Raw genomic sequence first — 24,696 nt, forward strand, 5'->3', positions numbered from 1 at the left:
CCTCCCAGACTCACTCACCCATAGGTTTTGCGGGGCGTCCGGTGAGCCTGTGGGTAACTCTAGATGTAACTCGCCCCCGCTGGAATACATCTCTGTCACCTTTGGGGAAAAAACGAGGGAGAAAAAAAATTGAGTACAAAAAAAAGGAAACCGATGGCAGTGATGAATGACTTCAAAAGTGGATGTCATTTATTGAAATATATTAAGTACATGTGAAATAGTCCTCTGGAAACGGAAATCTCAAGTCTGAAAAGGGAAATAACTTATGGAGGTTCGTGATATGGAACACCGGTACTGATGACTTTGCTTCATACATTTGAATCGGATTAGGCGAGGAAGATTTACTCACGCAAATTGCTGCCAACATTCATGATTGTTTTGTGCATATCAAACACAGAGCCCTAGTGAATACAGCAATGTTTTCATTAAGTGCGAATGCATCCCAAGTTCAATTAATCCTCCTAGAGGAACTCATTTTTCAGAGCAATACATAAATCCTTTAAAACCCTTCAGGTCAGTTTTTTAGGTGAAGTGTTACAGTACCTGTGTCACAGAGAGTCACTGCACACACAAAAAAACAGTGTGACCAAATCTGCTTGCTTGCCCTGAGTTTAACCACACAAAACAAATTGAGCAGGGATTTGAAGTGTTATCCATACTCCACAGAAGATTACCTCAAAGGAATTTGAAGTGTGGGTGCTAACTCTATGGGGCAAAAGTGGTTCACTTGAAGGGTTGTGAAGTGCAGAATACTAGGAGGGTTAAAGAGATGGTCTTAATCATGATATGGGCCCATCAGACTTAAACGTAGACTGGGGCCCGACCTCAGATACGAGGAGAGGCAACGCCTTCCCTGCTTCTTCGTTTTCTGTGGTTGTTATGAACAAGATGCTTCTTCCTTCACTGGAGCTCAACTTGTCAAGCTCATGTCTGTTAATGTACACGGCTCACCCGGATCGACTCGGATTAACCCTGTACCGTTCGATTATCTCTGACGTCATTTTCAGGGCTCACCCGGGTCAGCCACCACAGACCCTGCTCGTGGAGCAGAGTCACTGGTGGAAATACGTCACACGCATGCGTTGGTCATTCCAAGAAACTGACAAATATGGCGGCCAGACAGCGGAAATCACAAGTGGACCCCAAAATTAACTTTATTTGAAGTCTAGAGGTAATATTAATAAATTGAGTTCATTGCGACTTTTAGAGGCTATAAATCCAGCCCAACTTTTTTGAGTCTTGCAATTGACTGAAAAGCAGTAAATCTCAGACTACATTGTAAGACCCAGTCAGAGACGGGCGTTTTGTCAGTGGCCAAGGACATCAAGTGTGGATCATGATGGCCCGCGGTTGAGCGTTCAATTAGCCAGCTCTGGTTGCTAAGCCGTCTGGCTTTACTCGAGTCGATCCGGGTGAGCTACTCGAACGCACCCGACATCAAGTTGACTCTGTGTCAGAGGTCATCTGGACAGAAACGTACTAGCTGTTCTCAGAGAGAATGAGGCAGTGTTTGGTCTTATCAAGAGTGTGGTATAAAGCTTCCTGCGGAACTTACCATGAGCCCAGAGCTGTAGGGGTTGTGCATGGTGATGAGAGGGGAGTAGCTGGTGTTGATGGGGACCTTAGCCCCCAAGAAGGGCCTTAATCTGTAAGGATTGGGCACCCCAACGCCAAAAACCTGAAACAAACAGATCAAATCAACACATCCACAGTTAGTAAGAGAAGGAGTATGTACAGTCGGGCTTTTGCCACAATGATCAGACAGTGCACTTACACATAAATGGGTCATTCTATAAATTTGGGTCCACTTTTGTTTTTTGTCCCTGTTACCATTTGCGTCGCCAGGATTTTTTCTAGAGGGGGGCAAAACATATTTTTCCCAAAAAATTCTTGTATTTCTCTCGATTTTTCAGTTTTAGATGGGGGCAGGGACATTCCCCCCCCCCCCCAACTCATTAAATTCACACCAACATGACTTCGCACCTCTTTTTCTTTTCTTTTTCTTTTTTTCCCTTCCTTTTTTTTGTTTTTTTTGGTGGCTTTTCCAGGGGGGAGGGCAAGGGCCCCCCCTCGCGCACCTCTTTTTCTTTTCTTTTTTTCTCTTTTTTTTTCTTCTTTTTTTTTTTGCTTTTCCAGGGGGGAGGGCAAGCGCCCCCCCTTGCCCCCCCCCCCTTCGCGACGCCCATGCCTGTTACATCCGACATCTCTGATTCCATAATTATGATGCACTCCATAATGTGGTCGTCGTCCAACAGTGATTATGAACGGCAAACTATCTACCAAACAAATGCCAAACCATTTGAAGTCGTTCTCAATGATACTTGAATGGCACATTCAATTACAAAGATCCGAGATAATGGGGAAGGAAAAAAATATCACACTTTGGACCCTAAATTTGTTGGCTTAGCTGCTTAATGAAATCAGCTTTTCAACAGGAATATTTCCAGTAATTTTTTGTGGTTTGAGAATGGGATATTTTGGATAATTAAATCTTCTGCAAAATACATGTAGTTGGTGACATCATTTTTAACGTGTCTGTGTTGTGCTGTGGTGTGTAAACGCACGGTTCGTGTATGCTGCTTGTCACAGCTGATAGTCAAAACATCCATCACATTACACTCTTTGAAAACCCCAGATTTCCTGCATAATCTGTCAAGCCCAGAACTTAGTTCTTGATTAAATGCCACTTTTCCTCCTCGGTTCTTCAGTTTGCTCTAGACAACGGAAGCCCACGGCTTCCGCCCGGCGACACCCAAAACACTGTCAGGCCCGGCCACAGTAAAGCTGTCACATCTTGTTCATGTGTCGACCAATGAAATTTGGGAGAGGGGGGGGGGGAGGGGGTAATCGCACTTTAAACTTTTCTAAGCAGAAAAATCTGTCTGGGTCACTATCCTTAGGGCATACACGGCCTATCGCAAAGTTTTAAAGTTGGATTTTTTCCAAATGTTTTAAAGTTGTAGGCCCTATGTTTTCTTCGTGTTAATATTATTTTATTTTTTTCATTTTTTGGTTGATCTATTTTTGCATCATGACAATAATAACACTTACATGCTGTAAGAATTGTGTCTTTGAATTACATTCTCTATTACATGTGTCATTTGTCAACAGGAAACTTGATTAAATGGACATGTAAATTAATACTTGGTATTTTGCTTTTTTTTAACCCTACATGTACTGCAGCTATTTAATTTCTTCATTTCATGTTTTTTTTCCTGCTTGCATTGTGGTGTTGTTCTTTTTTAATAGTTGTTATTTTGGTAGCGTTGTTATTTTTTTATGATAACCATCGAACTTCCGGTACCATTCCTTTTTGTTTGTCGTTTGATCTACATGAGTAATTTTAAGGTGACGGTCTAATGGACCACAGTATTTTCATTTTGCAATCCTTGACCCCACTTTCACTGCTCAAATATGCTTAAACCCTATAAATTTTGCACTGCGTGTCAGGCAAACCAGTTCTTATCTTAATTTTATCAGACAACTTCACCTGATAAAGGGGACAGCAAACAGGAAAAGGAGGTCAACAATATGCACAGGACAAATCTTGTATCACTTTTTCTGACGGCCTCTAAAAATAACAGTTTTCGTAACTCTTGTTTCTCCTTAGAAGCTTAACAGATCATAAGTGAAAAAAATTACCCTAGTACTAGGAAAATATTATTTTAAAACAACCTGGTCTTAAAAGCTGTCTGATTCCCTTTTATCATATTGAGATTTTTAAACACCTAGCACATCCCCTTTCAAGTGTCCATTTCTCTCCCACACCCCCAGTTTTTGATTTTTGATTTTTTTCTTTTTTCATTTTTATTTTGACTATAGATTCAAGTTGGAATTTTTGAATATGCATAATGTGGCTTGTTTTTGTATTCTTAAACCCAAACTCCCTAGCATGATTTACTAGGAACAATACCCATCCTGGCAAATTTCAACACCATATGGGAAACTGCACACACATATATTTCTGACTTTGATTCTGGAGGTGTGCCCAACCCGATGTAAAAGACTGTCAGTTTAGGGGTACCGTACCCATCCTGAAAGATTCTAACAAAACATGCCGCTTGGGTTTGATGGGTTGAGTTCTGTTAGGGTTAATAATTTTAAGAGCTTGCTGAAGTTTAAATCTGTTATTTTGCCTTTTGGGCAATGAAATGTATAGAACTAAAATTCAATTCAATTCTGTGTCGTTTGCTATATTCTCTTTTCTTTAGAGTTGAAGAACTCTCTGGGGAACAGATCCTTAAATTCCAAATTTGTGTTTTCTCTCTTTTCTCCTACTCAAGATGATTGTCAAGACGTAACTAAGCTATGACGTACAACCTGCGGTTAGCAATACTACATGTAATACAATTCCACTCCTCTCAAATTTGTCAAAATTGTATTTGACTACATCAAAACATTGCATTAGCATTTACAGATGCCTTCTCCGTGCTATTTTTGAGTTTCACCTAAAAAAATAAATAAATTTTGGGGTTTTTTTTCAACTGCTCTTTTTTCCCCCCAGCAATATAAAAGTTATTCACTTTTGAATTAGACATTGAACGAAAAGAATCAACGACTGTTTTTACTGAATTATTTCTTCGCAAAATTTGACTTATTGGATGCCGGACAACAATTCGGCTCTTGCAAGGCAGATTCATTTGTGAGGAAAATATTTAAATAAGCCCTTCTTCAGAAGGTGGCAGATGCCAAAATTTGGAATAAAGTAGGTTTTTTTCCATTAAAACAAAACATACAAATTGAAAATTTGTTAGGAGAAAAAACAAAATTAATTTTTTTTTAAGAGCGCGGTTATGCAATTTAAAAGATTTTTCTTTATTAATACATGCAGTTTTGTAAAATATGGCAAAATTGCAGTTATTTTTTTTAATAAAAATCAGTTTGTTGAAATCTTGATGAAAGCATCTTCTAAAAAGCTACAATTCCATCCATCCATTTTTGTTTTGTTTTTTTTTTTTTTCCCTTCTTTGCTGTGAAAACAACCAATCCTTTTAAGGAATTGTATTAATGGACAGGAAATGAGATGCGGGATTGATTTGTATCCATCAGACCGTTCTCTTGTGAATTGAACGGGAAAACTGACGACGACGTCCAATCAACAAATGACTGCTTTACGTCAGGACGATTAATTTGACGAAACGGTCCGAGCCGGGTGTCGTTTCTAGACAACGAGACTAAGGATTTCTAAGGGTTTTTTTTTTTTATGGATTCGGATCAAATTATTGAATGGATAAGCATTACATCAGGGCAATTAATTTCAGATATGGTCTGTGTACAGTTTCTTTCTATACAGTGAAACTCAGGATTCTAGTGAATTTAAGAAAATCATTTAATCAGAAATTTTTTTTGAAATTTTTTTTTTGTTGGGTTTGGATAATGGAATGGATTATTTTGCCGCACTGCCGGCCACAAGAGGAACAATCCTCTGTGGATTTGATGCCCATTGTACGCTTTGTAAAGCATTGCTGTGGTTCAGAGATTGGTGCCGGATATGAAATCAGTATCGCTTGTGTAATGGCAGAGCGTTTCGTAACAAAATCTGTTTAATGACGAACCCTTTTATGCAACTTGCAATATTTCTATTGTCTCTGAAGATGTTTGCCTATAGATACAAATATGCAATTCCTCACATTTTGAATTTATATAAATATACTAATGGTTTTAAAATACACATATCAGTGTTTAATAACATTTAAATTTTCAGTGGGTTGCACACTTTGATCTGGATGTGAATATTTCCCAAAATAGCAAATTTCGCGCTTTCAATTATTATTATCTGTTTTGGGGAGCAGATCTAGCAGTATTAAAACCAGTACCACGTGGGCCTAATTCACGAGTTGGCCATTTTTGTTGAGTTCCCTGAACATATATTATCAATTCTTGGCTGCTGAATGGGATGGCGCCAGACTATTTTTGCACTGGGGAACGTTTAATTACAAATTTACAATTACCAGTATTCATTTAAGCAGACTGGAATTAATTCCTAATTAAGTTGCTTTCATTTCTCTATACAAGTTCTAAAAATTAAGATTTTAACTCACTCTCAATCCAATATGGCCGACTCGTGAATAAGGCCCATAGGTCACCTCCCCTTTATTTCTTCTGTTTTTTCTTCTTCTTTCTGGGGAGTCAAGTTGGTCCAGTGGTTCTTTCCTCGCCCTCCACCTCTATGGCCAGGTTCGATTCCTACCCAGACCACATGTGGATTGGGTTTTCAGTCCCTACCTGATTCCGTGGGTTTTCCTCACAATATTCTTCTGGGGTTTTCCTCCCACGTCTAAAACTGTAATCCCTTTTTTCGTAGTCTTCACTCTACTCCATACCCCCTAAGACTTACTTGGGGGTAAAGTTCCACATACTACAAAGTACTACAAAAATGATGTATCTAAATACTAAAAAATACTATGAGTGCTGTGCCCACTTATATGCTGAAGTACTGCATACTATACTACTTGTAGTATTTTGTAGCTTTAGGAGAAGTTAGGGTTACAGATTTTTAGGCTTACGAGCTACGGTGCCCGGGGCGCTTTTCAGGAATCCTTGGTTTCATTACCAGAAATATATGTAATAAACAATAAATAATACACTCAACCAAAAAAAGAAAGTCCCCCCTTATTTTTTTTTTGTCTAACTCAAAAACTACTGGGCACATCTTGGCCAAATTACGACTGACCAGTACAGAAATTCCTTAGCAATCCAGCCATACTCTTTGTTTGACCCAAAAACAGTGATAATGTGTTAAAAATTATGCAATTGATGACCAAAAAAAGTTGCATTTTTGTATACCTGCAAGGTGAGTGTGAACCACAACTTGCACGTATACAAAAGTGCAACTGTTTTCGGTACCATTTGTCATAAATTACATAAATTCGTACACATTATCACTGTTTTGGGCCAAATAAAGAGTATGGCTGGATTGCTAAGGAATTTCTGTACTGATGAGTCATTATTTGAGCGAGAGGAGCTCAGTAGTTTTTGAGTTAGACAAAAAAGTATTGGAACGGGGATTTTCTTTTTTGGTTGAAGGTAATACTAAGTACTACTAATAATAAGATCACACTGTCTAGTTTTTCAGGCGTACACATGATTACATTTTAGTACACGTACATGCACTTGCTGGACTCAGATATTTATGAACTCAACAGTGAAACCATTCCATGAGTGTCCCAATTCATGTGTACAGGTGTAAAAGCAATTATTCTTCCCTGACTGGATTACCGTTCAGATGTATGGTGATGTATGTTTCGGGAAAGGAGGCCGATTGAGATTGCACTCACCTGATATGGACAGGTCCCCGCGCTGGTGTGAATAAATATTGTATTTTCAGCATTGCCTGGTACCCGGGGCAGGAAAACAATTTCAAATGTTGTATTGCCTCCTGGTGGAACAACCTGCGGGGAACCAATGAATAACAAAATGAGATCGTTGCATTTGGGGTAAAAAAAAAGGGGGGGTTAAATTTAAATTAATGAACAACAACAACATTTAGAAATGGGGCAATTTTTAATTTTTTTTGGAAGGCAATAATTTGAAAGTATAAAGCAATACTTTAAACATAGTCCGATTTATTTTGGTCGGTGTCTCATTCAAAACTGAATTACTTTTGTATCAATTGCTAGAAAAAGAGCAATTTAGAAATGGAATTTATTTTTCGGTATGAAACTTGATAAAGAAAAGCGTGGGGAACGTAACCTTGAACACTGCATACATTGTACATCTGGGCACATACACTCTTGTTTTACTATACTCCAGAGGACAATGATTTGTGTTTCCCTTTGTCCCTGTAATATAATACTCTCCCATAGACTAAGCACACAAACTTACTACAGAGGACCGTTTCCAACAAAAGACCCAACTCCCGAGGACTGAAAGGATCTGTTGTTCTCCCTTTGTGTGTCTGTCCTCGGGGGTTATGTAGAACACGTACAAGCTCACAGGTTGTGAGAGTATTGTATTTACCTTGTCTTGAAAGAACGAACAATGGAAATGCGGCGTGCTCCCCGAAATAGAGAGCATCCGCAATGTGTTTTCTGGGTGTGGATTGAAAACTCGCACCGTTGCTATTTCAGGCATACCAATCGCACTGAAAGAAAAAAAATAACACAATAACGTGTCAAAAGGAAAAAATATACAGTTAATTTGGGATTTTACCCAGTACAGTGAAACCTCGATAAGTCAAACTCTGATTTACTCGAAACAAATGTTAAGTCAAACAAAAATCCATTGCCTTCAGTAGTACAACAATGATATACAACCCTGCTTAACTCAAAACTCTGCTTAAGTCAAATTTTGAACCTGTTCCCTTGAGGTTTGACTTTATGGAGATTTCACTGCATGTGAACATGTATCTCACTGACAGACTGACTATTAAAGCTATAGTCCATCATTTGCAGCCATCCGAAAAAGTAACTGGCGTATTATTGTTGAAAAACATACTTGGTTGAAAGATAGTAAGTGGACTAAACTTCCTGAGAAATTAATCTTTCTGGCAAGCTATCATTTTGAAGTAATCAACGAAAGAAGGCCTTTCCAACAGTGCGTCTTAAGATGCACCGTAGGAAAATTTAAATTAGTAGTTTGTTTTGTTATTCGGCGCAGCATTGGCACGATGCACAGGCGCGCGCGGTTGCTATAATTCGTCGGATCAGTGCGCGACATCGCGTAGCTGCAATGGGCTCAGTGAGAACGTGTCTCGGACGCTGAATTCAGGCCCAATTCAAAACATGAGTCAGCAACTTTTGATTTGAAATTGAGATCCTAGAATGCTGTTTTTCTCGGAATATACATGTACAGCTGAAGCTGAGCTAAAGCTTCATCAGGTTAGTTGTTCAGTATCCTTCATTAGATTTTGAACACTTTTGTTGCTTCAAACGAACAAAATGCACAAATTACAAATGATGGACTATATCTTTAACTGACTGACTGAATGTCACTTGTGAGCAGGCAGTGTTATCGTATAGGACGGACCCACAGCGTCAATGAATACACCTGCTCATTGTGTAGCCAAGAGGCATAAAATGACATTTAAAAGCCATTCTGCATCACGAGTCAGCCATATTAAATTGAAAGAGAGGTACGGTAAACTGGCTTCATTTTTGGAGCTTGCAAGTAGAAACGAAAGCAATGAAATAAAAGCTCATTACAAATTAATACCAGTCTGCTCTGATGAATAATTGAAAATTTGTGATCAAATTAATGTTTTAAGCCACATTAAAAACAAAATTGAACGTGAGGCTTAGAACGCACTCCAATCAAAAAATAGTCTGGCACCCTCCCATTCAACAGTTTAATGTTGGAATCAGGGAGCACGATCGAAATGGTTTCCACGCGAATAAGATCTATTGATAACATTTCTGGCTGTGGGACCAACGTTACTTTCTTGGTCTTCTTTTAAAGGGAATATACATTTGCAAACATCGAAAATAAAACTACCAAGTTTTTTCAAAATACCTTACTATGATGTTGGTAAATGACAGTCTAAAGCAGCCTGTAAAATTATGGCACCTGGTGTGAAGTCATTTTCAAGAAAATGGTATTTTTGTATAAATTTCCAATGGTGGTCGGCCGACCACCGTTGGAAAAACCGAACTATTTTTCAATTACTGCTTCAAATTAACCATTTTTCCCCATTTTTTTTGCTATTGGTTGCATGTTAATGAACGGGTGCAGGCCAGCTAGACTGGTTCCCTTACCTTACAATTTTCCGGCATCTATAAATTGATCCATTTTATCTTTAGTGGAGTCAGGGAACCAGACTACTCCACCATTTGTATTTTTCTTGGTTTTTCTTCATTTTTTTCTAACACAAAACTTCAAACATGTCAGTGTAACAATATCTGATCTATTATAGTAACCCCTCAAATAGTTCATTTCTGAAAATTACAGCAAAAGCCAATGATGTACATTCCCTTTAAGAGCTCCTTTCTTGGATATTTTTGAAATCCTCAAAAATGTCAGCCATACAACATAGAAAATCTAGGATGCCAACTTGCATCTGATCGCATTAAATAAAGGAAAGTTAACAAAACAATTTAATATTGGTATCAGGGCCTCGACTGCAAACCACTTTGCAATAACAAGCAAAATGAAGTCAAGTAAGCATTCAATAACAACCTCTGCTTTGTGATTTCAATTTACGTATTAAATAAATTTTTGAGTCATCATTGAAAAAAAGAAGTTCGCCAGACAATAAACATTTTGGCAGGCTTTGGAAGGCCAGGCCCAATCTTTGAACATGATGTATACATGCACGTACATGTACATAACATGTCTGGGTCACTTTACGGATGACTGGCAATCAACAAAACAAAAACTGAATCTCAGACATATTCATGTTTTTATTTGGAATGAAATGGGTGTACATTGTGTGTATATAAACATGTACATGCATACAGTTTTCTGATCAATAAAGGGGGAGCCAGGTTGGCGTAGCAGTACTTTCCTCGCCTTCCACCGCTGTGACCCGGGTTCGAATCCCACTTTGGCCAGCATGTGGATTGGGTTGGCGTAGCACTTCTTTCCTCGCCTTCGACCGCTGTGACCCGGTTCGAATGCCGCCTCAGCCTGCATGCAGTTGGGTTTTCAGTCCCTACCTGATTCCTTGGGTTTTCCCCAGAATATTCATTCTGAGGTTTTCCTCCCACCTCTAGAACTGTAATTTCTTCTCATTGTCTTCTCTCTACAGGTTTCTTCAGGCTTGCGAGAGCTACAGTGCCTAGGGCTCTTGTGGGGAATCCTTGGGTTTTTTTTACCAGAAATCAATAAATAAATAATTATATTTAGTAATAATAAACGCAATTTGCTGCATGTACATAAATGTTCACAAGAATATCCTTTGAATATCCTTTGAATATCCTTTGAACGATTTACATTTCAATGAGCAAAGTGCTAAATTCTGACAATTTTTGTGTTTAATTTGATCATTTGTTCAGCGTAGTTAACCCTGGCCTTACCAACTCCATTTAAATCCCTCCGTCTCTATTTTTTAGGGATTTTGGCATACAAGCCATGTATACCAAGTCCATCAAAATCCACCAGCACCAGTGGTGGATTTCAATGGATTTCGGCCCAGAAGCATCATGTGAAGCAGACTGAGTGATGGATGTTGACGGCAGGGGCTTCTACTTAGCAAAACTAAGTAGGGAGTTAGGGCCAAAGGACAAGAAAATGTCTGAACTGGTGCACATGACTCATGCACGTCCCACTGAACAAACTGAAAAAAAAAAGCTGAGAAAAAGTCATACATTGTAAGTCAGGCAGCAGAACGCATGATGCAAGACTTGCAACAATGACAAATGAAACTGTTTTTACATGTATGCAAAATTCCCCCCTCCCTCCTCCCCTGAGGCCAGCATGTTGAACGCCACAGGTGATTTTGATTTTGAAGCATGAAATAGGATATTACTTACTGTTCGCCAAAATCTAGCATTGGCGGATGTAAAGTCAGGTCCAGGTCCCATTGCTTGTAAAGGCCCAGACCCAGTGTTTTAACAGAACTGCAACAAAGAGACAAGAAAAATATAACAATTCAAACATTTTTCCAGATGTTATACCCCCGGTAGCTTCACACAGACACACAAATGGCACACAATTTTACAAGATCTGAATTTGATTTTTTGGTGTTTAAATTAGTTTCTCAGTCCAATTCATTAACTCTTGGAGCACCGAAACTCCAGGAGTTGGCTTGAAATGGCAATCACTGGAGACCAATATGCCAACATTGGCGTGACACATTTTGATTATTAATTTGGTCCATTGAATCAATACAATCCACAGTCTGGCAGACTTTTCACACTATTGTCTCACCTACATGTGGTGAAATCAACACATGCTGACCCTGTGCGGAACTAAGTCCCAGCCAACCGTTCACACCCACACTGGGTTTGTACTAGTCTAAGTACAAAAGCCGCTTAATTGCATTCAAGCATCTATGATATTCGTGCAGATTTGGCGATTAATGATGCACAACACTGCGTCTTGACCTCGAGATTCTGACCACTCAGCGGGCGCCTTCTATCGGGTCTTCCGCAACCCGTTGTTGTTTTATAAATTAAACATGCAAGCCAAATTGACCAATCAACAGCTTGACTAACACATTTCTGATCGAAAGGACGTCAGAGATTTTAAAGTCGACTCCGATTTATAAAAACACGGCAGCCAAATTGACCAATCAACAACCTTAGCTAACACATTTCTGATTGAAAAGACGTCACAGATTCTAAAGTCAACTCTGATTGCCTGGCGTGCGGGGTCGCATAAACTTTGCATGCTAGGATATAGCAGACATTTGTTCATGTGGCTCTGCGCACGTTAAAGTCTGTTCCTCGGGCCAAAAAGTCTAACCCCCAAATCCACCAATTTCTGAAATTTACAGCAAAAGCAATTCTATAAAACCTTATTTTGTATGACATTGAACTTTGTAATGTAGAAAATAGAGTAAGAAGTAACGTAAGGCTTACAGTATGTACAAGTGCACTTTATCTCAGGCACACAATGAACACATCCATTATGTACAAAGCAGCCATTCATACTTTTTATTCTATAGATCATTAGTCATGCATAATTCAAAGGATCTCAGGAGAGATCAACTTATCCAAGGACAACTGCAATTAAACTTAATCAGCCCTATTGTGTACCTCGGGCATAACGATGCCATTAAATAAAATGCGTACACAGAACCGCTGTATAAACAGAGACACAATTCTGACTCTAATTACAATGTAAGCATTCTGTATCAATTTGCGGAGTATGTCATGTGCACAACAATGGTTGGGTACAACAGGTTGGGTATCAATTAAATTTAAGTCTGCTTGATGCCTGTAATATTGTTAGAAGTAACTTTAGCCCTAACCCCCTAGGTCTTTTTGCTAGGAACCATCCTCAATCCTCCAAAATCCTCCAAAATTTTACAACAGCGCCTAAATTCTTCAAAATTTTCAGACAGTCCTGCCTCAAAATGCATTCATCCTCAATCCTCCAAAATCCTCCTCATCCAAAAATGTTGCACTTATGTTCAAATGAAGGGTACCCAGCCCCTCAATCCTTCAAAATTGTCAGACAGTCCTGCCTCAGATACCATTCAGCTTCAATCCTCCAAAATCCTTTTCTGAAAAATACCACTCAGCCTCAATCCTCCAAAATCCTTATCTAAAACAATACCATTCAGCCTCAATCCTCCAAAATCCTTTTCTGAAATATACCATTCAGCCTCAATCCTCCGAAATCCTTTTCTGAAAAAATACCATTCAGCCTCAATCCTCCAAAATCCTTATCGAAAAAAATACCATTCAGCCTCAATCCTCCAAAATCCTTATCTAAAAAAGTACCATTCAGCCTCAATCCTCCAAAATCCTTATCTACAAAAATACCATTCAGCCTCAATCCTCCAAAATCCTTATCTAAAAAAATACCATTCAGCCTCAATCCTCCAAAATCCTTATCTGAAAAAATACCATTCAGCCTCAATCTTCCAAAATCCTTATCTAAAAAAATACCATTTAGCCTCAATCCTCCAAAACCACAAGGAGGATTTTGGAGGATTGAGGAGGGTTAGGGTTAGTGAACCAGCTACATGTATGTGAATCCATCTCAAATAAACATACTGTACGTGCTGAATATTTACAATATTGAAATGCGTAAACTTACAATGGATGATATTCCCACTTTACACACATTTTCAAAGTGCACCAACAAAAAATATGAATACAGATAAATTCCTTATACATCTAAAGTTACATATCCCGTGCTCTTCAAAAAAATGATTTTACTTCTCCTACCAAATTTTCAAATTTGTATATTTTGTGTTAAATGGAAACAAAAACTACTGTATTCCAAAACGGTTTTCGTTTTGCGCACAAATGAATCCGCCCTACGAGAGCCAAATTATTGTCTGTCAGCCAATAATGCAAATTTGGGGAAGAAATAATCCAAAAACTTAATGTCGGTGGAGTTTTTCATTCGACGTCTCATTCATAATGCTAGGAAAATAGCAATTGAAAAAAACAAATCTATTTTTTTGTGGGGACACTCAAAAATAGCACGGGGAATGCATCTGTACCATGGATGAGATTGTCAATTTAAATAAAGAAAGTCTGAAAATCGGATGAAATGTCTGAAAGATGCATTTCTTTCTACACTGATAATGCCTTCCTCTCAGATTCAAAAAGTCTGAAAAAACTCTGCCTGCTTTAAAGGGAATGTACATACATGTACAATATTTGCTCTTGCTGCAATTTTCAGAAATAAATGGATTTGGAGGATTAGTATGTTATAACAAATAGGCTTGTATGCTGGAAAAACTAAGAAAACCAATCATGTTCTTGTAGTCTGGTTCCCTGAGCCCACTTACGATGAAACGGAGCAATTGATAGACTTTGGGGAATTGTAAGGTCGGAGAATCAGTCTAGCAGGCTTGTACCTCTCCACAGGTGTGTAATCAAATGCAAAGGAAATGCGGAATAACTAAATTTTGAGCAGCTTTTGAAAAAAAAAAGCCAATTTTCTCCAACGCTGGTCGACCGCCCAGCGTTGGAAAAATACAATTTTCCTTGAAAATGTCAGCACATCGGGAGCCACGATCATTTTACAGGATGCTTTAGACTGTCACTCCCTAACAATTCAGTAAGGTATTTCGTGATAATTTGATCATTTCGTTTTTTGATGTTTGCAAATGTTGTATCTTCCCTTTAACCTTGTGTTGCGGTGTCTTTGTTGTAATACAGGTATTATAATATGAAATAATAAACTAATGAAAACTGACTCGCGCAAAAACACAGAACACCAAGGCACTGATGATGAAATTGACAATTGAAAACTCCCCCTATATTCCACTCAAGATGGATCAACACAAACATGACAAATGCAATACAACCCCTCTCAGCCTGACTAATTGTGTTGGGTTTTAAATGACAGAGCCCGGGCAGCGGTGACTATAAAGAATAATTTAAGGGAAAGCAGAAAATCAATTCCTTATTGTTTGGAAAGCAGGCATCTACCGTACATGTACCTACCTGCAGACTGGGGACTGGCTCTGTTTTCATTGTGTTGACATGAATTGCTTCATGATAGGAGGGGGATAAAATCAATGGTGTTACCCCGTATATGAACATGGGCATGTGCTGATGTGCATGCAAATGTGTGCAAATAGCGCATACATTAATACATGTTTGAACGCATACTATCAAAGTACATGTAGGGCATCACTATGGCAGTTGGTGCAGTATCTTGCTGTACAAATGTATACTGCAAGGACAACTTGGCACAGAATGTATTTTTGCATAGGAGGATTAAACATATAGTCCATCATTTGTAATTTGTGCATTTTGTTCGTTTGAAGCAACAAAAGTGCTCAAAATCTAATGAAGGATACTGAACAACTAACCTGATGAAGTTTCAGCTCAGCTTCAGCTGTATATTCCGAGAAAAACAGCATTCTAGGATCTCAATTTCAAATCAAAAGTTGCTGAATCATGTTTTGAATTGTTTTGAATTGCAGCTATACGCGATGTCGCGCACTGATCCGACGAATTATAGCAACCGCGCGCGCCTGTGCGTCGTGCCAATGCTTGCGCGTTCTGCGCCGAATAACAAAATGAACTACTAATTTAAATTTCCTACGGTGCGTCTTAAGACGCACCGTTGGAAAGGCCTTCTTTCGTTGATTACTTCAAAATGATAGCTTGCCAGAAAGATTAATTTCACAGGGAGTTTAGTCCCCTTACTATCTTTCAACCAGTATGTTTTTCAACAAGAATTACGCCAGTTACTTTTTTTGATAGCTGCAAATGATGGACTCGGGCTTTAAGGTACGGTACATGTACATTCAAACTTTGAATTGTACATTTATATCTCATGAATGCTAATAACATACATACATATGTACATGAATACATTGTACGATGTTTCAAAGGTGCTGTATTACTTTAACAAAAATGAACAAGAAGAACCACTTTTTGTTCAACTTCAAGCAGACTGAAGCATACTTTTGTACATGAGTGGGATTACAGATGAACGAAAACAAATCGATATTTTAGCAATTTACAATTATTTAATAGCTTTCACTCATTACAAATGAAAGCATGCAGCAGACAGACCATCTGACCATACAGTAAACAAACACACATTTCAAATGCATTGTTTCACACAGTCATTCCTCCTTTTTCAATTTTTACATAGTATAGGCAGCACAAATTTACATCTGTGTATGCATGTGTTGTACAAGACATGTTAAAAAATATTTTGCCAAAAAGGACACATCAACGCTCAAATCTCACTGTATAAAAGATCTTTACATAAAAAAATAATAAACCGATGTATCTGAAGTAACCATGACAACCTAAACTGCACGCGTCAAAACATTACACGTGGCACGTACCGTACATGCTGTAGAGCCACGTCTCTTTGGATTTGCCTGTCAAAACGACCCTGGGGATAACGAACAAGCGAAACTATGCCAATTCTGGCTTCCATGGCAACCCCAATGGCCGCCCCTCTCTAAACGCAAACCAGTCCAGACACACGGTGGCGTCTGATTGGCTACCGCGGCGCTTCCCTCGACGGCTATTTTCAAGGCGCCAATAACTCTCTCTCTCTCTCGGCTTGAAGCTTAATGAGCGGTCGACGGTGCGTAAAATGATAAACAATATCGCGACAAAATGGCCGAAATTATGAAAGCAGTATCCATTAACAGGATAAGATCACTTCATATGCTTCGTATATATTCACCATGTTCACAGTGCAAAACTGTGTATTAGGAAACCAGCAAAATAAACAATAATTGTAAGCATTTGTGTAAATTATCCAGGTGTTAAAAATTATCCAGTTAGGTGGGAAAATAGGTTTATTTTGACACTTTTTCATGTTTTCTGTCCGTCTTTTAGACTTACTTTGTTTAATTTAGGAAAGTTATGGGCAATGCCACACAAATGGGCCAATTAGATACATGTAAGTTTATGGATGTTATCAAATAATTCTTCACATTGACTCTGAGTTTTCTAGGTTTTGACTGGCATTCCTCCAGGGTACATCTTCTTGGGTAAATCAGACAACATTAGGGGAAAATTAAATGTTATGCTTTCTTTGTGACTTTATCTAAAATGTCTGTCCTTCGTTACGTAGGTAACACTTTTAAAAACAATATCCACCATATTTTCTAAAATACAAAACCAGTAATATCCTTTGCAGGTGAGGATATTTGTTCAAAGCTTCTAATGCTTACAGCAAAAAAAAATGAGAGACCAAGATCCTGGTTTTATTTATCAAAATTCAAAAGGTCTTCTCAAATGTAACACTTATGGGACCATTAGTGTGGAATTGCCCATATTCTGTTTAATTACATTGTAACCTGTTAAAATGTTTAATTACATTGTACAGTACACTTTTCTTGTGTGAAACAACAAAAATGCAAAAAAAATCTGCAGGGGGGAATAATTTCACCGAGTACACATGTATTTGGGACCAGCCCTGTCTTCACTTTCAGAACGTTTTTTTCTCATTCATTCAGTACATGTACATGTACATGTAGGTACTGTACGTATACATTTTGTACATACGTCCCCATGTGCCTTCATGCATAATTTAGATGTCAATTTTCCGTCACAGACAAACCTTCGCTTGTAATGTTTTATTTCCACATCTTTTATGCGATCCTCTCTCTTGAAATATTAACTCGCCCTTTCGCAGACCGGCTCAACCATGTAAATTGCATGGATCACAGTTTTCTAGTGTACATATCATATCAATGTACTTTGTAGCATGATACATGTAGTTCTAAATGTGCAATGAGATAATCACCCAAAGCGTTGCGTATATAGTTCAAAAAAGAAGAAAAGAAAAAGAGTGTTTACTGTCAACTGACCTACCTGGATTTCTTTCGTCCAAATTGCAGACCTCAAATTTATTTGCCAAATTTTGCCAAATTTTAAATATGGTATATTTTTACAATACATAAGTCTTCCCTACATGAGTTTTTTGTGTGCTAACAAATTTGCAGCTCTATTCACATGATTCATAACTACATGTAACAATAATGTGCGTCGCTTATAGCAATTTCCACAAAGCTACATGTAGGTCTCAAAATGCTTCACAGTTAATTACCCCCGCTCATCAGGCCATGAGACCACTTCTCTGCAGCCGAGATCAGCGCAATCTGTTCTCAACCCTCACAGGTACCTAATTATACTCCTGGCTGGAGTCATTGTAGTAAAGCGTCTTGCCCAAGGACATAAGCACCACATACCCCCATCAGGGTTCGAACCCATGTACATGTACCATGGCAATATGGTAGAACACTGTAACCACTAGACCACAGTACTCCACAATGTACAATGTTAGATCTGGACACGTGCCGAAAACCAAACCTCGCAGAATCCCCCCCCCCCCTCCAGACATGATCACTCCCCCCCCCCCATGATCACTCCAACAAAAGAGTCAATAAAAAAACAAACAGAATAACCAGCAAGTTATTAACAATTCAAAATCAAATAATATTTTTATTTCTCCATAAGGTGACAAAGAGTGCAGAGTTTTCAAAGACAAAAACCACTTCAATATGGTTAGTCATATCGATCTCACAACTGCCCCACTTCCAACAGTCATCATTCAATTTTTTTTCTGCGGGCGATTATCACAGTGCGAAGAGTTAATATTATGACTTCAATAAATATGAATGATGTGTCAACACTTTCTGTACACAAACGGCTGGGCAAGGTTCAACCCTGACTATCAGTATCATGGCTATGTGGCAGTGCTTGAAACATTGTATCGCTTCAGTATTGTGTACAGAGTGTCCAGGGTGGTTCTGTGCTGCCAGCATTAATTCTGCAGGCAGATTTTTATGCACAAATTAGTACATAAACAAGCACATTAAGATGATACCTGCAGTGGTACAGCCACGTGTACATAATGTAGATTCTCATTTGTACACATGTTAATTTACATGTAGCTATCTGCTAAGAGAATGTGCATACAAAGTATGAGTACAGTACATGCCTTAAAAGACAGCATTCCAAAGATCTTGGGAATGTTTAGATTGTGAAATTTAGGTGAAAAAAAACAGATGTGGGGCTACAATGCACATGTACTGTACATGTACATGTACACGCAGTCGTGTTTTACTATACGCCTGAGGACAACCTATTGTGTTTCCCTTTGTCCCTGTACTTCAACACTTTCCCATAGACTAAGCACGTAAACGTACGATCGAGGACAGTTTCGAACAAAAGCACCGTCGTTCGAGGACTGAAAGGATCTTTTGTTATCCTTTTGTGGGTCTGTCCTCGAGCGTAATACAAGACAGAAACACTTGTCCATGGATGTGGGGACTACACACGAGTTGTTCATGGTACTATGGGGACCGAAGACACTGTGGGGACAGCAGAAAGTCCCCATAACTCGGTCCTAATATGCCTAACAATAAACAACTTCCCCATAACACGGTGACAGCCCGCCCACGTACATTGCAGAATATGGAAAAATGCACATACCCTGGTATGAATGCTAACTCAGTGTGTAATTCAAGGAACAAAATCTTGCAGTCTAACCTAAATTTTTTATTCCTAAAAAAAATAAACAAATCAGAATAAAAACTTATGGCCCGGCGCTCACCCTAGGTTTTGCGGACTTCATCCAACATTTTTTTGAAATTTTTATTTTCACTTTGTTCGCCAGTTGGTTTTGCCACAAGGTGCACTGGTACAATTACAAATGCATGCAAAAAATATATAATTTATGCAAATTTGAGCCAAAAACCTAATTTACTTATGTACCCAGTACCCACCCTATTTTTTTTTCAATGTAATAGGAAACAAAACTTTTTTTAATGTTGGCCTAAATCATCTACTGTACATGTGTAAGGTAGTATGCCAAACGGTTATGTAATAGTGCAATCTGTCTATGGAAATTTTTGCAGGAATTGAGTGTTTTTTCATGTAATAGTGCAATCTGTCTATATGGAAATTTTTGCAAGAATTAAGTGTTTTTACATCTTGTTCTCTGCATTTCTTAACATGTACATGTACATGTAGTATACTACAACATTTGCTTTTGCTGTAATTTTCAGAAATGGATGGACTTGGGGGTATTTTACAGCAAAACCCACGAAAGAAATTGTTGTTCTTGCAGTCTGATTCCCTGACCCTACTTCAGACAAAACGGAGCACTTTACAGACGTCAGGGAATTGTCAGGTCAGGGAACCAGACTAGCTGGCTTAATTGCCCCTCCGATGTGTAACCGATTGCAAAACAAAATGTGGACGACTAAAGTTGGCAAATTGGGGGCAGTGTTTGATAAAAAAGGCAGTTTTGTCCAATGATGGTCGGTCGACCATCATTGGAAATTGTTCCACTTTTTTTGGAAATGACACCACACATTTGCCATGATTTCACGGGATGCTTGAGACTATTATTCACTTACAGTCAAGTGAGGTATTTCATAATAATAATTTGGTGGTATTTTTTTTTTTTAGTTTGCAAATGTTGTATATTACCGTACCTTAAAGGGAAGATACAACATTTGCAAACATCAAAAAACCAAATGATGAAATTATCACGAAATATCTTTCTGGATTGTTAGGGAATGACAGTCTAAAGCATCCTGTAAAGTTGTGGCACCTGGTGTGCTGATATTTTCAAGAAAAACTGTATTTTTCCAACGCTGGTCGGCCGAGCAGCGTTGGAGAAAACCGGCTTTTTTCAAAAAGTGCTCCTAATTTTTCATATTCAGTTCATCTGCATTTTATTTGGAATTGATTACACACCAGTGAAGACTACAAGCCTGCTAGACTGATTCTCTGATCTAACAATTCCCCAGAGTCTGTAAATTGCTCCATTTTATCTTAAGTGGGGTCAGGGAACCAGACTACAAGAACATGATTGGTTTTCTTGGTTTTTCCAGCATCTACAAACCCAAAACGTGAAACAAGTCAGTTGAACAATATTTGCTATAATATACTTATCCTCCAAATCCATTTATTTCTGAAAATTGCAGCAAAAGCAAATGTTGTACATTCCCTTTAAGTTTAAGTGCAACAAAACAAGTTTTGCCATGCCAACGCATTCACAACCTGCGCTTGCTCACCCCAACAGATCCAGTCATCCGGATACGGGGGCCACCCCGCAAATTTCCCAAATCCAGGTGCACACAACTTCCTCCATGACTACCGGTAAATCTTTTGTACCGCAGCACAAAAAAAATATTGTCTGACGCGCATAAAATGTGAACTTTTACCACAACATGCATTCAGTTATTTTTCACTGCCCTGCAATTCTCAGGAGCCCAACAAAAAAGGATAACAAAAAAAGCGCTTAAATTCACTATGAGTAGGAACATGAAATACAGTACGTGCTGCTTTCAGAGTAGGAAAGAAAATCTGTATTGTATTTCCTTATTCAAGTGTCAATTTCTATGGCAGCAATCCAAGATTAAATGAAACTTTTGAACTTCTATGCTCACATGATGTACTTGTATAAAAACATGTACGTAATATATGTGACAGGATTTAGTTTTAAATCAGGGGTGAGTTTGGGGTGAAAATGAAAAATCTGTGACTGTGAAAAATAATCGGCAGAGGTTTTGATGGTTGCCAAGGGCCGCAGAGCAACTTATCTATGGTAAATGTTTGTATTTGCCTAAGGGCAACCCTTAAAAATTACCATTTCTTTGGCTCTAGATAACTTTTTTTAATGAGTAAATGCACCTTTGGTCTGTATCGTGAAATCATGAAAAATGCTGGTCAACCAAAAATCCTGACATCAGGAAAAATTCTGACAAATGTCGTCCCTATTTAACCCTACCTGTAACTCCCTAGACTACATGTATGTTACCACGTACATGTACATGAACGTCAAAATCCATCACTGACTTTGCTTCACATAATGCTTCAGGACCAAATCCATTGAAATTCACCACTGGTGCTGGTGGATTTCGATTGACTTTGTACACGTTGCTTAGGCCTTTCTACCCAAATCCCCCAAACTGGGGGATGGATTTTGGTGGATTTGGTAAGGTTAGGCCAAAAAAAAATAATAATTCTGCTTCGGGTTTCCCTACCTACCCTATTCTAACAGCCCATACCCTAATTTTGTTATGGAAAAAATGAGGTAAAAAAAACACCCAAAACCATCAATTTCTACCTTTTACCCTTGACTGCACGCAGATGCCTGCTTATGATCGTACACAAAAAAAAATTCAAATCACTACCTACCTACCCTATTTTCAAATGCCATGTTATTTTGGAAGCAGAACTATTTTTTTATTTTTTTTGCCGGAGGGTTAACATATTTTAAAATTTACATGTAAAATATGCACCTTACAACTAAACCATTATCCCTAACTCCCTAGGCCTTTTTGCTAGGATGTAGCCTCAATCCTGCAAAATCCTCCAATTGGCCTCATGGAAAAATAGCATATAGCCTCAATCCTGCAAATTCCTCCATTATTTCTTGAATATGGTTCGTGGAGAGGTGACCACTGCCTGAATCTTGCAAAATCCTCCGGCTATGACTGTCAATAGGTTGAGGCAGAGGCAGTGACATCCTGGAGCAGTGCGGAGGATTTCAAGTATAAACAAGGACTAAATTTATGCTAGGCTGAGCATAAACAACCCAAGGTCCGGCCCAAGACCTTGACACAGTGCGTCCTCCAAAATCAGCAACGCACTTTTGCCATGTAACCTCAATCCTGCAAATTCCTCCAATTTGCAAAAAGGATTTTGGAGGATTCAGGGCGGTTAGGGTTAAACACAATGTATGCGTATGTACAACATGAACAATTCTCAGCACCTCCAGTACCTCAAATGAGAAATACAACGTACTTAACAAATTATAGGACTACATGTATTTCATGTGCTACCAACAAAACACAACAAATATTAAAGGGGCACTAGGTCCTGAAATCCCCGAAAATGTTATGTTTTGGATTGTTTACTTAGCCAATTTCAAACATCTGGTTGATAGGAAACCAACCTAATGTCTTACCGTTCCCGAGAAAAGAAAAAAACAACAAACACTGGTTGTTTACATTGTACATCGGACACGACGGAGTACAAATACGTACGTTTTTTGTGTCGTTCTCAGTGTACGGTATACACAATGCGTGTTTTGGGAACAGCGGTGACCAATCACCAATACAAAAAATATGGTTTCTTCAACGTCCGCAAAAAGGCGAACACTTTACGATCGAATGAAATCACAACTACCGGTAGCACCCAAACAGCTCAAATTTATGGGGTCCAAAAAGTGGACCCCGAAATTTGTTTTCGCACGCATAATACAGGAATAACATAAAACGCCCAGTTTTGAAAGGATAGTTGTGTGAATGTTTATATCCCACTTTTAAATGTTTTTTCCGATTAACATCATCTCGTTCAAAGCGCGTTTTGTAGCCCAATTGGGCTGTTCCAGGACCCAGTGTCCCTTTAATCGGAATATGTGATACATCCTTGTGTACATGTGTATTGTAAACTCTCAGTTTGTAATGACGGGAAATTTATCCACTGTTGCAGGTACCAGCATGATCATTAATTGATTGGGTTCAGTCGTACTCCTACGTGTACATTTCACAACGTATGTGAGCTAGATCCCAAGGTGAACACTCATGCAGAATTAAAAGGCGTTACTAAAAAACACCACTCTTACTAAATATTGGACAACTGCATTATTATGTTGCCTTGCAATCAAGAGCTGATGTTAGCTCCATGGGTGCGGTACACATTCAGTTTGTTCCTGAGTTCACCATAGTGATTTGAAATGAGCACTATAGGGTGCAGACCAGTAAATCGGTCTGAAATTGCCTGCACGATTTGCATGCCCTCAAAATCTTCGGTATTTGAGCATGCTGTGGGCCATGAACTTGAGGGATTGTAAAAAATATGGGTGGAAGCCGTGCACAGGACTGGGAGCTTGCAGTTCTGTGTAATTTTGATGTAATTTGGACCCTAAAAGCGCTCTATTTTGCAATGGAGTGTAGGCATCGTTTTTCAAAATGGCGATGGGCTTCAGGACTATTTTCAGGGGTGATCATCTTCAGATGGAAATTTCTCCTAAAAGTCATCAGTTGACCCCCCGAAAATTGAAAAGAAAATGAAAGATGATGAAATAAGCTTTAATTTGATGTGTGTCTCGAACACTTTGGAGAGTTGTGAGTATTTTTCCCGAATTATTAAAGTGGGAGCATTTACCATTGGGGTCTATGGAAGTTTATTCACTGGTCTGCTACCCTATGATATGAGTACAAGATTACAGTTAATAATCTCAACCTTGTCTGTGCGATCAACCATGACAGACATCTACAAATTTGCCAGCACCTGGCATGTGTGGCTATTACATGCAGCCTGCCTGTACACGTCTTGCAATTCTCGGATGACATAGCCTTGACCAAGGCTATCAGCTTGTTCCCATACGAACTTGTTCCCGCTACCGCACACCGCGCACGCCGCGACACAATCACTAGTTGTACTATACCGTTAGCCTCAACGACCCTTGCGTGTGCTTTGTGTGCATGTACGTACGCCCCACACACACTTCCGCAAACAGCCGTACGTACAGCAAGTCGAGGCGGAAGATAGCCTTGACGCAACCGTGGCGAATTCTTATGTGTTTCTTTATAGTTTCGACCGAAATCGGCCGAAAATTTCTGATGCGCATATATTACACGATACCCAATCAAAGCCCGTAAACTTTGACCCGCGATATACATATTCA

General features: G+C 38.9%; 1 protein-coding gene across 1 annotated transcript in view; it reads right to left on the reverse strand.

Moving 5' to 3' along the window:
- Window positions 1-12,524, reverse strand: part of LOC119733939 (transmembrane protein 131-like) — a 48,686-nt gene extending 36,162 nt beyond the window's left edge. Inside the window, exons 1-6 of the mRNA XM_038207300.1 lie at window positions 12,514-12,524; window positions 11,409-11,495; window positions 7,960-8,083; window positions 7,278-7,391; window positions 1,556-1,678; window positions 19-99 (exon numbers count right to left, since the gene is read on the reverse strand). Coding sequence (XP_038063228.1) covers window positions 19-99; window positions 1,556-1,678; window positions 7,278-7,391; window positions 7,960-8,083; window positions 11,409-11,495; window positions 12,514-12,524 — 540 coding nt within the window. The remainder of the gene's footprint in view (window positions 1-18; window positions 100-1,555; window positions 1,679-7,277; window positions 7,392-7,959; window positions 8,084-11,408; window positions 11,496-12,513) is intronic.
- Between the last annotated feature and the right edge of the window lie 12,172 nt (window positions 12,525-24,696).

Source organism: Patiria miniata, unplaced genomic scaffold (genome assembly GCF_015706575.1).
Source record: "Patiria miniata isolate m_02_andy unplaced genomic scaffold, ASM1570657v1 HiC_scaffold_26, whole genome shotgun sequence".
NCBI classification, from domain to species: domain Eukaryota; kingdom Metazoa; phylum Echinodermata; class Asteroidea; order Valvatida; family Asterinidae; genus Patiria; species Patiria miniata.